At 36.6% G+C, this 14,210-nt stretch overlaps 2 protein-coding genes and 1 long non-coding RNA gene across 3 annotated transcripts in view; 1 reads left to right on the top strand and 2 right to left on the bottom strand.

Annotated features, from left to right (window-relative positions):
* The window catches only part of LOC107617843 (receptor homology region, transmembrane domain- and RING domain-containing protein 2), a gene marked incomplete at its 5' end in the record, with an annotated part of 4,935 nt that extends 1,441 nt beyond the window's left edge, over positions 1-3,494 (top strand). The window contains 2 exon segments of the mRNA XM_016319712.2: positions 991-1,395; positions 2,396-3,494. Of these exon segments, the coding sequence (XP_016175198.1) occupies positions 991-1,395; positions 2,396-2,964 (974 nt within the window). The 3' untranslated portion in view covers positions 2,965-3,494.
* LOC110266321 overlaps positions 1-6,474 on the bottom strand; it is a 21,496-nt gene extending 15,022 nt beyond the window's left edge. Inside the window, exon 1 of the long non-coding RNA XR_002353577.1 lies at positions 5,547-6,474. This is a non-coding gene — a long non-coding RNA (uncharacterized LOC110266321). The remainder of the gene's footprint in view (positions 1-5,546) is intronic.
* LOC107619631 (hevamine-A) lies at positions 4,068-5,385 on the bottom strand. Its single transcript, XM_016321930.2, has one exon. It carries the CDS (start codon positions 5,242-5,244, stop codon positions 4,366-4,368), a length of 879 nt encoding a protein of 292 aa, XP_016177416.1. The 5' UTR covers positions 5,245-5,385; the 3' UTR covers positions 4,068-4,365.

The raw sequence follows: 14,210 nt of genomic DNA, 5'->3' as shown, positions 1-14,210 counted from the left end.
GCTACGTAGATTATAAAAAAATCACTATAGTGGCTTTAGGTTCTACATTAAAATGGTTGTTGTAAACCTAAAATGAGATTATGATGTTTTCCATGGAAGTTGGATTAAAATGATAAGTTAGTATGATTTAACTTGGAAGGCATAAGGCTTGAAGTAATCTTTCATAGTTGAGTGTGTCTGTATGTTGTGTTTGTATGTTCGAGACACAGATTCTGATAGCTTTAGACCATCCAATCATGTGAAGTGATCTTTCATTGTTGTTTTCTGTATGTTTGAGTAGTTCCTTGTTTAAGCTGGATGGTAAGTCATAAAATTTTAAACAGAATGCAAGATATATGTTTTCCACTACAAATGTCTGGATATCCTCCAATACAAGATGGCGAGGGAATTATTTAATTTCTAATCAAGTATATATGCTTTTCTTTTTATGAGCATTTTAACACTGAAGAACCAAAATTTATTTATGCATGCTATCTGGGTTTGTTGGTTGGTAAGCTTATGCTGGTAAGCTGGTTGGAATGTTAAAGAGAGAATCATCTTCATTGTTTTACCTAGTAGTGACATATTTTGTCTCCGTTGGAGTCGGGATAAACAAGGATTGAACAACTATTTGGAAAATTTTAACTTCTATGAACATTTGAACACTGATGAACTAAATGCAAAGGATGCTCCTAAAGTGTCATACTCTTTACATGGAAGTTTGGATCAGCAAGGACTGAACAACTGTTGAAATGTAGTAACTAGTAACTTGATTAAAATACATTGTTAAAAGCTTTGTGAAAAGGATGATTAGTTGATAACCCAGCCTCATACAATACATGAGTAAAAGGTTCACAATATGAAGGATGTAAGTTAACTAAGTTCATGGTGAAAGTATGGCCGTTAAAGATGATTTATTACTGGATAGATGTCCATATTTTTTTTCCCCTTTCAATATACGTGTATATCATGTGTTGCGTATATCTAATTCACTATTATGTTGGATTCCAGTGGCAGGAAATTCTGCTGGCATAAGAATACATGCTGTGTTTATATCAAAAGCTTCAGGTGAATTACTAAAGGAATACGCCGGAAGGACTGATGTGGAGCTATGGCTTATTCCAAGTTTTGAGAACTCAGCATGGTCGATCATGGCAATTTCATTTATTTCCCTACTAGCAATGTCTGCTGTGCTTGCCACCTGTTTCTTTGTTCGTAGGCATCGCATAAGAAGGGAAAGGCCTCAAGCTTCTCGTGTTCGTGAATTTCATGGTATGAGTAGTCGCCTAGTGAAAGCAATGCCTAGTTTGATATTTACTGCAGTCTTAGAAGACAACTGTACCTCCAGAACATGTGCCATATGTCTTGAAGATTATTGTGTTGGAGAGAAGCTCAGGATACTTCCTTGTTGTCACAGTAAGTCTTCCAATACCAAATCTTACTTCGTCTTCAGATGCAATCCATTCAAAATAATTGTTTTCTATTTTCAAAAAAAAAAAAAAAAGAGGATATTCTCGTGTTGGGTTCTATGGTCTGGTTTGAATTTAGTGGTTATTGTTTGATGTTGACTACCAAATCCAATGCTATTCTGCATTTAACGTACATAACCTGCTAGAATTAAGCTGAACACACAAAAAAAGGTTTACGAGACAAACAAGTTGAAAAATATAATAAAATATTGTATCCTGGATTCATCATTACATGATTGCTGAATTGCATGTGTATAAAGTTCCCTCAAGATTTGGAAATTCCAAAAAACTGAGCTATCTTAACTTTCCCAAAGTCATACTTACACGTACTAATTGGGAATATGTTCATTAGATGCTCTGACAAATGTTCTGGTGATGAAACATATAAATAAATTTTATTAGAAGAGAAGAAAATCTGCAAAAAGAGGATAAGACATCCTTATAAAAATATTTTTATTTTCAGAAAAAAGTAACAGCTTAGACCTATGGGGAAATTAAAGTGATAAACCATGTAGCAATTATGATAGCCCCTCTGAATAGTAGCTTTAAAGTTCTGCCATATTAGCAATCTAGTCCCATATACACTAAAACACTGTAAAACCGAGGACCGTCATGAAATCTTTGGCCCTTTTTCATAAGCTAAAACTTCTGAACTTAGGAGAAACTGATGTAATTGTAATCCCTATCGTAGATACCAAATAGCCTAAACCAAAAAGAATCTGCCACAGGTAAGAAATCGGCGAGCACTCAGCTTGAAAGCTAAGTGAACTAGTTGAATCAGATCTGGAGAAAGTAGAATAAGAGACTCTGAGGTCCTGGTACCATGTCAACTAACTAAGCAAATAATGCTAAAGAAGATTAATTTCAGCATTCTGCTTTGGCATTGCTTATATTGATGCTTGTTGTATTTAGGTCTAATTCCATTTTTCCTAACGTGTTATATGCAGAGTTTCATGCTATATGCGTGGATTCTTGGCTTACCTCATGGAGAACATTTTGCCCCGTTTGTAAGCGTGATGCAAGAACTGGTTTAAGCGAACCTCCGCCTTCTGAGTCCACGCCTTTGCTTTCGACCAGCCCAGCATCTGTATCATCCTCCATCTTATCTTCTACAAGGTCATCATTAGCGTCATCCCCAGCTATTCAAATTGCTCGTCCACCTTCACATGCCTCGTCCGTTTCTCGCAACCACTCTTTAGCTAGCACCCCTTACGTTCAGCCGTCTTATAGGTCCTACCGACAATCCCCATCGCTAAGCATCAGTCAAAGCTCTGTAGACCTTAGGAATGCATCCCAAAGATCTCTAGCTTCTCACTTGAATTCACCACATTCCATGGGCTACCCATCTTTGTCTTCTCTTAACTCGAGGTTCATGTCTCCTTATGTTCCAAGTCCAAGCAATGCTTCTGTAAGTATTCTCGGGTCATCAAGTCACCGACAGCATCCACTCCGATACAGTGAGTCAGCTGCGAGTTTCTCGCCATTTGCATCCGCAAACTCCCTCCCAGAGTGTTAAAACTGTTGATCTGATTCCATCACAGGGTTCAGATGCCCATGCAGTTGATCCTGTAATTGGCAAGTCACCCTCCCTTCAATGCGGCAACCACGACTCCCCCAACCTCCGTGTCCCTTTGCCGAATTACCCATTTCTTGGCGGCCGGAGTAAATTGTATAACACCTTTGTGATTTCAGTTTTATTTTTACATTTGGTGATCGAGGTTCTAACAATGATGTTGCTTAGAGTCATCATTGTATTGTGTGTGTTGAGTTTTTTGAATTGTTGATGCTTTTACATAGCCTTGATTTCAAAGTATGTATAGTACTTTCTTGTTTCTTCAAATAACTGCTGACACAAGAAAAAAACGTTGGGCTGCATGGAAAGATTGAACCAAGATAGTTGTTTATGTTTGAATTCAATGATAACAAGACCATGTCATACTTGGGAGTTGAGGATTGTCTTGTCTTATCACTTATGTCTATACTTCAGCATGTAAATTGTAACATTCAGTTTGAGATAATACATGTAAAATTGATCCGTGAGATTTAGCTTTATGGTTCATTAATAGTAGATTTTCCGAAGGTTTTAGCATAGGCCCATCTAGTTATAGATATTAGTTGAGATTTCTCCAATTTGTAATATGATTTTGTTCCTAATAATTGAACTAGGAACATAAAAGCAATTTAAGCAGTTAACTTTTATTTTTTGGTTGTGGATATATGGGCTTATTGTTGTGAGTGCTGAAGTATATAGGGCCTGAAAAGAGCAGTTATATAAAAGGCTCATAAGGTGGCTTGGCCCACTACCTAAACGGGCCTACCTTTACTATTCTAAACAGGAAAAAAATTAATTAAAATATTGTATCTATAATCACTATTTTGCATTTAGCTAAAATGGTGCAGAAGTCCTCAAAAGTTGCCGACTTATTACACTAAGAAAGATATTTATACGAAGTTATCAATTATTTGTTGGTGGAGGTAGACAATTCTTAGGGTGGTCCAAATAGCATTGTTTCTCTATTAAATAAATCTTTCTTTAATCTAAAATTTTTCTCCCTTCTTGAGTGCCGCCAGCCGCCTTTAGCCATTCAGCTTGTTAAATAAAAAAGCATATGATGGAGAAAGGATAGCAATTCAACTAATTTTGAAAAACAGCAATTCTATCACATTTATTTGCTTTTGTATCACGTTCCTACATGAATATTGCAGTATGCTCAACACAAGTTGGAAAGCACAACAAATTAAAGGAAAAAGAAATTGCTTTCTTCTCCCCTCATTATTGAATTGAAATAACCATCAAAATAAGGTGAAATTTCAAGTGCACTTGACTTTACATCAAGTTGATAACTGAGAATCGTTAGATGAGTTTTCACCTAAAAATAATTGTTTCATTGCAACTACTGCTCTTAAATCTTGACATTCACACGCTGCTAACGATGGAGTCACTGTACCCATTCTTCACATCATAGAATCTTGACCAAAGCATCACCCCTCCATACTTCGGCGACTTCTTGATCTCCGGCAGGATCTGATTAGTCAACACATCAGGAGGAATGTAACCGCTCCCGGCTGCAGCCGGCAGCCCCAAGAATATGTTGGTTGCGGGGACGGTATTCGTCCACCGTGACCAAGAATTGAGAAGATTAGTTATGTTACCGTTGGCATAAGAGCAAGGAGGGTTGTTATAGAACTGAACCCAAACAAAGTCGAAGAGCCCTGTGTTAATGGCAGTCCCTAAAAACCTATCGGGAATTGGACACTGAGGAGCAGCAGCAAGGTACACCTCCCTTCCCCTTCGGCTATAAGCCTTGAGGAACCGCGCGAGGTGGTCCCAATTTGCAGTTGACCCGAGCTCAATGTCGAAGTCTATGCCATCCAAAACAGCATCCCCTAACGGCCGTGAAGGTGACTTGCCACCCAAGAAAGTGTTCCACAAGAACTTTGATACATTTCTTGCATCCTGAATTGAAGATAAGGAGTAGTTGCCGATGCCGCCGCCGATGGAGAGCAAAACCTTGATCCCTTTGCTCTGGCAATCCTTGATTTCAGCACTGAATTTGGTGCATGAATTGAGGATGGAGGGGTTGCAGTGGCCAGCGAGGTTCATTTCTGGGGTCTGGCCATTGCCAAACTTGTTGAGGAATGCTATGTTAACGTGGGAGTATTTGGCAGTGCCACATGCTTCAGATAAGGTTCCTTCATTGCCGTTTTGTCCCCAGTATATAGCTATGCCACCTCCATGTGATGTTCCAACAAGAAGGAGGAGGAGGGACAAAATAGCATTACACTTGTTTGCCATCTTCAAATTAAAAACTTTCACATTTAATGATATTTATATAGATTTACAGGTTGAAGATTGGTACCAAAATTCTATGTTAACAAAAAGATAATGTGGGTTGACAAAAGAGGGAAGCCATTTCCCACTTGCCATCAAGGGAATAAGTCAACGTTTAATAGCCTTCCAACTACTCCATATTTGAGTATTAAGCTCTTTCTAAAAAACACATCCAAAAAAAAAGCGCCACCGACCGTCATCCTGATTTTTTTAAATTAAAAAAATGATATTATACCCTCTTTTGTAGAAATTTTTATAGGAAAAACAAGAAATAATTTTTTTTTTTATTTTTATTAGTTAATTTTTGTTCCCGATCTGCCTACTGGCCACACCCAACGATCCTCAGATCTGACCCATCTCCACGACAATCGAGCCCAAACGGAGGCCAACCATAATTCGAGATTTGAATTGATACGTTATTTAACGATGTTCCATAAATTGAGATGAAGCAAATCACAACAATTCCTCAAATCAATGGATTCTAACAAACTCCAAAAGTTTTCGTAAATAGAGAGATCTTAGCTCCTCCAAGGTATGAACTCAACCCCTAGTTTTCACCTTATCTCTTTGAATATTCTTTGACTTGAGTGTATCAGCTCTCATAATAATTAGTTTGAGATAAAGAGTTTAATTTTAATGTACTGATAGTACAATTATATTTATTTTTTTAGATGATGGACCGGCCGACAGACCAGCTCAAATCCAGAACAGAGATCCATACCCTCCTAAACCGACCCGTTATACCCGACCCAACCTGTTATTTCTTTCTGTATCCCACCCTTGCCGCTAGAGTAAGCAGCTCATCGAGGTTCTTCTCTGCAGCTAGCTGGCGACCCCTGCATGGTTGCTGGCGCCACCGGGTTGTGGACGACGAGTATTGAGGACGACGAGGAGTTCTCCCATCTGAGCCGCCGTTACACCACCTTGTCTCCTCAGCAGTACCCGGGCCTCGCCAACAGCACCCTCCATCCCATTTAGTTGTAGATAATAATTGAATTTTCTCCCATTTGTAATATGATTTTTTCCCTAATATATGGGCTTATTTTTGTGAGTGCTTCTTAGGAAGTGTTTAGGGCCTGGAAAGTACAGTTACATAAAAGGCTCATAAGGTTGCTTGGCCCACTACCTAGATGGGCCTACCTTCGCTAATCTAAACAGAAAAAAAATTAATTGAAATGTTGCATCTATAATAGAGTGCTTAGTTTCTTCCTTTGTTTAAACAAATGTTAGGAGATTTGAATTTACGTACATAAGTAGTAAACACTTCGTCAGAAATTCAGATTTGCATTGATTAATATTTAGCCTGCCGGTTAAAGAATATTGAAAAAAAAGTTGCATATTAGGTCACCGAAAATATTATTGGGTTAGGATATTATTCTACCCCAATACAAATTGCTGAATTAAGACACTACTTTTTTTTGTCTATAATCATTTACATATATTATGAAAACCTAAATATAAAAACTTATGGACATAAGCTTCGAAATCGGTTTCTTTAATCCTATACGAAACGACCAAGTCTTAAAACCACTTTTATGTCCTATGTTATAAATAACTTAAAATTACATTTATTATACGCATTAAAACGTGGGTGTTTGACACATGAAAATTTAAAGCCTCCTTCGTAATATGAAAGAAACAAAATAGGATTGAATGCAGAAAATTCCTTGACATTAAAAGCCTGTGTTTTGTGGTGCATTCCTAATTCTCTTAAAACACAAGAAGCCTTTATTACTGCTGCTGGAGACACCACAATCTTACAAATATTGTTAATTCTGACAACAAATAGGTGTTTGCATTATTTAATTATTTTGGCACAGGCAATTTTCAATAGTTAATAATAATTTTGAGACAGCTTGGGGATTGATGCAAAGACTTTCATCACTTACTTGTGCGTTAGACAATGGTCATCACTATTATAATCTTCAATTTTTCATTAAAATAATGATGCCTATGTATATGGTTGCTTCCCAATTGCTTCTTTATTTATTTATTTATTTTTTTGATTGAGACCAATTCTATTTAATTTATTTGTTATAGGATCTGTAATTCTTTCATATTTTTTTTCCAGAATATTAATTGTATGATTTGCTCTTAAAGTCTTACGTGTTTTTAGATAGATCATAGATGTATGATTTGCTCCACTGTACCCTACTTGTAAATAGGGCAACACACTACATATACAAATTAAATTAACTTTTACGTGAACTAATAAATAAACATATTATTTAGTCACTAATATTTATACAANAATATCCCTCTTCCATATGTATTACCATCTTCTTTTAGATAACGACAATAATTATAATTGTGATAGTCATAAAAATAGTTATAGTGATTCGAAAATGAAATTCAAATAAAATTAAATAAAGATAACTTGAAAAAGTTATATAATCGAATTCGAATGTGTTAATATTTTAGAAGAATTTTTTTCTTAAAAAAAGAAATTAAAGAAGAAATTTTTAAATTTAGCCTTTAATTCGATATAAAATCTTATTTTACTGGTGTTAAATTTGGGTTTTTTTCTCTTCTTTGTGAGGCCCAGGTCCAACATTTTGAGGGTGTCTCTTTGCACCCATTGTTCCACAACTCTATTCAGATTTTGGAGGTCATTTGAGAGAAAGAGACTAGCCACCAAAGAGAGAAAGAGAAGGGGAAAAACAGAATTTCCGTTTTTGCCCAAAGTAGTAAATTTCAAATGGCAATTTCTCAGTTGTTCACCGTTGGATCGGCTTGAAATTTAAACTGTGTGTTTCTATCATTTTTTTCTTCATTCTGGTCGGTGGAGATGTTGATTGAAGATTTGCAGTGAGAGAAATTGGCTTCTCAAGAAAGAAATTAGGTTTCCCGTTTTTACACAGAGCAGCAATCTTGGAACGGCATATTCTCATTCTTTCACCGTTGGATCGACGTAAAATTTAGATTGTAGATTCTTCACATCTTGTTCTTTATTCTGAACGGTGAAGATTTTAATTGGAGGTCTATAGAGAGAGAAATTGGCTTCGACATCAGCTCTATTTTTTTGGGTATATTTCATCTTCTTGCTTCTAATTTGTAAGCTTTGGTGCTTTGATGTTTTGGCTGGTTATATGCACGTTTTTTTTTGCTTTGTTTGAGACTCTCTTATACCTTATTTGATTATAGTGAAGCTATTTCATTAGTCTGAACGACCCGTGGTTTTTACCTCTCACATTGAGGGGTTTTTCACGTTAAAATCTCGGTGTGTTTTTGTTATTGTTTTACTTGCTATATTTGCTTGTTATAGTTGCTGCCATATTGTGTTGTGAGTGCTTCCATATTGTTCTTGCGTTGGACATTTGTGTCGTTTTCGCTGTTAGGCTCTTTCATACTGGCATTAGAGCTTGTTGGTATTTTTCTGGGCTTGTGATTTTGTGAACAATGGAAGCTAATACTAATACTAGTAGGATGATCACTCTTAATGGTCCTAATTATGATTTGTAAAAGTCAAAACTGGAAGATTTGCTTTATGTCAAGAATTTTCATCAACCAGTTTTTGGTACAAAGAAGCCTAATGATAAGTCTGTTGATGATTAGACTTTGTTGCATAGACAAGTATGTGGATATATTAGGCAGTGGGTTGACGATAATGTGTTGAACCATATTATTGGAGAGACACATGCTCGAAATCTTTGGATTAAGCTTGAACAGTTGTATGCTCGGAAAACTGGGAATAACAAGATATTTTTTATCAAGCAGTTGTTAGCTTTGAAGTATACAGATGGGACATCAATGACAGATCACTTGAATAACTTCCAAGGAATTATGAATCAGTTATCTTCCATGGGTATCAAGTTTGATGAAGAGGTTCAAGGATTGTTACTTCTTGGCTCCTTACCAGATTTGTGGGAAATTCTCAGAATGTCATTATCTAATTTTGCTCCTGATGGTGTAATCTCTATGGATCTTGCCAAGAGCAGTGTTTTGAATGAAGAGATGAGAAGAAAGTCACAAGGTACATCGACTACACATTCAGATGTTCTTGTTTCTGAGTTTAGGGGGAGAAGCAAAAGTCGAGGTCCTAAAGGTAGAGATCAAAGCAGAAGCAAGTCTTGAGGAAAGTATAAGAATATTGAGTGTCATCATTGTGATCAAAAGGGACATGTGAAGAAATTTTGTTGGCAGCTAAAGAAGGAGAAAGCCAAGGCAAGTAAAGACAAGAGCACAAATAAAGATGATGGTAGCAAAGAAGACAAGGTTAATGTAACTCATGATGATTTTCTTGTTGTTGAGGAGTTTGAATCTGCTAACCTTGTTGATAATAACACTAGTTGGGTGATTGATAGCGGTGCTTCTATTCATGTTACATCTAGGAGGGATTTGTTTACGTCCTATACTCCTGGTGATTTTGGTGATGTGAAAATGGCTCATCAAGGTGTTGCAAAATGTGCCGGTGTTGGACAGGTTTGCTTAGAAACCTCCAACGGTACCAAGTTGACTTTGAAGCGTGTGAAGCATGTTCCAGATATTCGGTTGAACTTACTTTCTGTTGGTAAATTGTGTGATGAAGACTTGGATAGATCATTCTCTCATAATAGTTGGAAGCTCACCAAGGGTTCCATAGTTGTTGCTAGAGGTACTCGACACTCTACTCTTTATTTAACTCAAGCAAAGATTGTAAAAGATGTTGTTAATGCTGCTGAGTTTGTTGATGAAACTGATTTATGGCATAAGAGATTATGTCATATGAGTGAGAAGGGCATAAATATGTTATCCAAGAGGAATCTTTTATCTGGTTGTAAGGTTGCTTTGCAAAAGTGCAACCATTGCTTTGCTGGGAAATAAAACAGGGTTTCTTTCAAGAGCCACCCACCTTCAAAGAAGTCAGAGATACTTGACTTGGTGCATTATGATGTATGTGGGTCGATGAAGACAAGAACACTTGGAGGATCTATCTATTTTGTAACCTTTATTGATGATCATTCTAGGAAATTATGGGTTTATACTTTGAAGACCAAAGATCAAGTTTTGAATGTGTTCAAGCAATTTCAAGCTTCTGTTGAAAGAGAAACTGGGAAGAAGTTGAAATGCATTCGTACTGACAATGGTGGTGAGTACTCAGATCTATTTGATGCTTATTGTAAAGAGCATGGTATAAGACATCAGAAGACTCCTCCGAAGACTCCTCAGTTGAATGGCTTGGCTGAAAGGATGAACAGAACATTGGTTGAAAGAGTTAGGTGCTTATTGTCACAGTCTGGATTGGCAAAATCCTTTTGGGGTGAAGCTTTGAGCACTGTTGTTCATGTCTTGAACCAGACACCATGTGTTCCCTTGCAATTTGAAGTGCCAGAGAAGGTATGATCAGGTAAAGATATTTCTTATGATCATTTAAGAGTCTTTGGATGTAAAGCTTTTGTTAATATTCCTAAAGATGAGAGATCTAAGCTTGATGTAAAGACTAGGCAATGTATTTTTATTGGCTATGGCATGGATGAGTTTGGTTACAGGTTTTATGATCCTGTTAACAAAAAGGTGATTCTGAGTAGAGATGTTGTCTTTGTTGAAGACCAAACATTGAAGGATGTTGATAATGCGGAGAAGCCAATGGTTCAGCCTAGTGATGATTTTTCTGACTTGGATATTACTCCCTCTATGCTTATGGTAGAAGATGGTAGAGTTGAAGCTCAAAATAATGAGCATGATATAAGTGCAGGTGAAGATGGAATAATTGATCCGATACTTGATGAAGTTGGTGATGATGATCAAGATGAAGAACCAGCTTTAGAAATTCCTGCAAATGCACTTAGAAGGTCTACAAGAGAGAGAAAGCCTTCGTCAAGGTATTCTCCACATGAGTTTATTTTGTTGACTGATGGGGGAGAACCTGAATGCTTTGGAGAGGCTGTTGAAGATGAAAGCAAAGCTCAATGGCTTGAAGCTATGCAAGAAGAAATGAAGTCCTTGTTTGAGAATAATACCTATGAGTTAGTGAAGCTACCGAAAGGTATGCGAGTTTTGAAGAACAAATGGGTATTCAGAATCAAGAATGAAGAACACAATTCTAAGCCTCGGTATAAGGCTAGATTGGTTGTTAGAGGTTTTAGCCAGAGAAAAGGTGTTGATTATGAGGAGATCTTTTCTCCTGTTGTGAGGATGTCATCCATTCGTGCTGTGCTTGGATTAGCAGCGTCTCTTGATTTAGAGATTGAGCAAATGGATGTGAAGACAGCTTTTCTTCATGGTGATTTAGACAAGGATATCTACATGGAGCAACCGGAGGGCTTTGTTGTTAAAGAAAATGAAGATTTTGTGTGCAAGCTTAAGAAGAGTCTTTATGGGTTGAAGCAAGCTCCAAGACAGTGGTACAAGAAGTTTGAATCTGTTATGGGGAAGCATGGTTACCGTAAGATAACTTCAGATCATTGTGTATTTGTGCAAAAATTTTCTGATGATGATTTTATCATTCTTTTACTTTATGTGGATGATATTTTGATTGTGGGTAAGAATGCTTTGAGGATTAATGAGTTGAAGAAACAGTTGAGCAAGTTCTTTGCTATGAAAGACTTGGGTCCTGCCAAACAGATTTTGGGCATGACTATTACTCGTTATAGGGATTCCAAGAAGCTTTATTTGTCATAGGAGAAGTACATAAAGAAGGTGCTTCAAAGGTTTGGCATGAATGATGCCAAATGTGTTGCTAGTTCTTTTGCTCCTCATTTTAAATTGAGCACCAAGCAGTGTCGAACCACTGATGAGGAGAAACAAGCAATGGATGAAATTCCTTATGCCTCAGCTGTTGGAAGCTTGATGTATGCTATGGTGTGCGCTAGACCAGATATTGCTCATGCGGTTGGTACTGTGAGTCGTTTTCTCTCTAATCCAGGTAAAGAACATTGGAATGCAGTTAAATGGATTATGAGATATCTCAAAGGTACAACTAACTTGAGTTTGACTTTTGGTGGTGAGAAACCTTTGCTAGTTGGCTTTACTGATGCAGACATGGCAGGAGATATTGATTCTCGAAAGTCTACTTCAGGTTATTTGGTCAAGTTTGCAGGGAGAGCTATTTCATGGCAGTCAAGGCTACAAAAGTATGTTGCACTTTCTACCACAGAGGTAGAGTTTATTGCAGCAACTGAAGTATGTAAAGAGTTGTTGTGGATGAAGAAGTTTCTTGCAGCACTTGGTTTTAAGCAAGACCGTTATGTGTTGTTGTGTGATAGCCAAAGTGCTATTCATCTTGCCAAGAATTCTATTTTTCATGCAAGATCTAAACATATTGATGTTAGGTATCACTGGATACGGGATATGTTAGATTCCAAGTTGTTGGAACTTGAGAAAGTTCACACTGATGACAATGGTGCTGATACGATGAGTTTGAAAAGTTTGAAACATGTTGTTTGATCGCTGGAATGGCGAGAGCCTCCACCTAGTCGAGAAGGGGGAGATTTGTTGGGTTTTTTTTCTCTCCTTTGTGAGGCCCAAGCCCAACATTTTGAGGGTGTCTCTTTGCACCCATTGTTCCACAACCCTATTCAAATTTTGGAGGTCATTTGAGAGAAAGAGAGTAGCCACCAAAGAGAGAAAGAGAAGGGGAAAAACAGAATTCCCGTTTTTGCCCAAAATAGTAAATTTCAAATGGCATTTTCTCAGTTGTTCACCGTTGGATCGGTTTGAAATTTAAACTGCGTGTTTCTATCATCTTGTTCTTCATTCTGGTCGGTGGAGATTTTGATTGGTGATTTTCGGTGAGATAAATTGGCTTCTCAAGAAAGAAATTAGGTTTCCCATTTTTACACAGAGCAGCAATCTTGGAACGGCATTTTCTCATTTTTTCACCGTTGGATCGACGTGAAATTTGGACTGTAGATTCTTCACATCTTTTTCTTCATTTAGAACGGTGAAGATTTAAATTAGAGGTTTGCAGAGGGAGAAATTGGCTTCGACAGAAGCTCTGTTTTTTTGGGTATATTTTCATCTTCTTGCTTCTAATTTGTAAGCTTTGGTGTTTTGATGTTTTGCCTAGTTATATGCACGTTTTTGTGCTTTGTTTGAGACTCTCTTATACCTCATTTGATTATAGTGGAGCTATTTCATTAGTTTGGATGACCCGTGGTTTTTACCTCTCACATTAAGAGGGTTTTCCACGTTAAAATCTCGGTATGTTTTTGTTATTGCTTTACTTGCTATATTTGCTTGTTATAGTTGCTACCATATTGTGTTGTGAGTGCTTCCATATTGTTTTTATGTTGGACATTTGTATCGTTTTCGCTGCTAGGCTCTTTCAAAATTATATATAAGCATTTTGTTCCTTGATATTGTTAGTGTCACAAATTAAAGAATACAAAGATTTAATTATATAACATGAGCATTAGGTCAGAATAGGATGTTGAAGTATCATGAGTAGTGAAAGCAGGAGAAGGACCACTAATAATATAATTAAGATAGCAAATAAAATAACACATATAATGGATTACATGAATTAGAGTTCAAAATTATTATTATTCTTATTGCCATATAAATTCTTTGCCAGCCACATGGCTTGAAACTTCGCACTGGTTGCTCAATAAGACTTCCATTTATGTCACTTTTGTTTTGGTGCCATTTATATCTTCACCTTTTCTTTTAAAATTTTCTGTAACTATTTATGTCACTTTACATCCATTTCCATAATTTTTCGTCTAATCCACGAGTACAATTAAGCTTCATAATCAAATCTACAACATTTAATAATGAATCAACCTTTTCTTTGATTAATTAGAAAAAGAGAAAAAATGCAAGGTAACTATATAAATTATTCATCAAGCTAATAAGAGGGATATAGTAATAAAATAGTACAGCTGTGAGAGGTTTATATTTGACTAAGTGATAAATATATATATATATATCGTTATACAAATAATTATATCATTTGTTAAAAGAAAATGTTTCGACATTGAATATTTTTTTAAGAAAAATGTTTTTTCTTA

The sequence above is a fragment of the Arachis ipaensis genome, chromosome B09 (genome assembly GCF_000816755.2).
Source record: "Arachis ipaensis cultivar K30076 chromosome B09, Araip1.1, whole genome shotgun sequence".
Classification (NCBI taxonomy): domain Eukaryota; kingdom Viridiplantae; phylum Streptophyta; class Magnoliopsida; order Fabales; family Fabaceae; genus Arachis; species Arachis ipaensis.
This window is presented reverse-complemented; position numbering and strand designations above follow the sequence as displayed.

Bases quoted from the DNA above. Each gene is read 5' to 3' on its own strand.
- LOC107619631 (XM_016321930.2), bottom strand. From the start codon at position 5,244: ATGGCAAACAAGTGTAATGCTATTTTGTCCCTCCTCCTCCTTCTTGTT.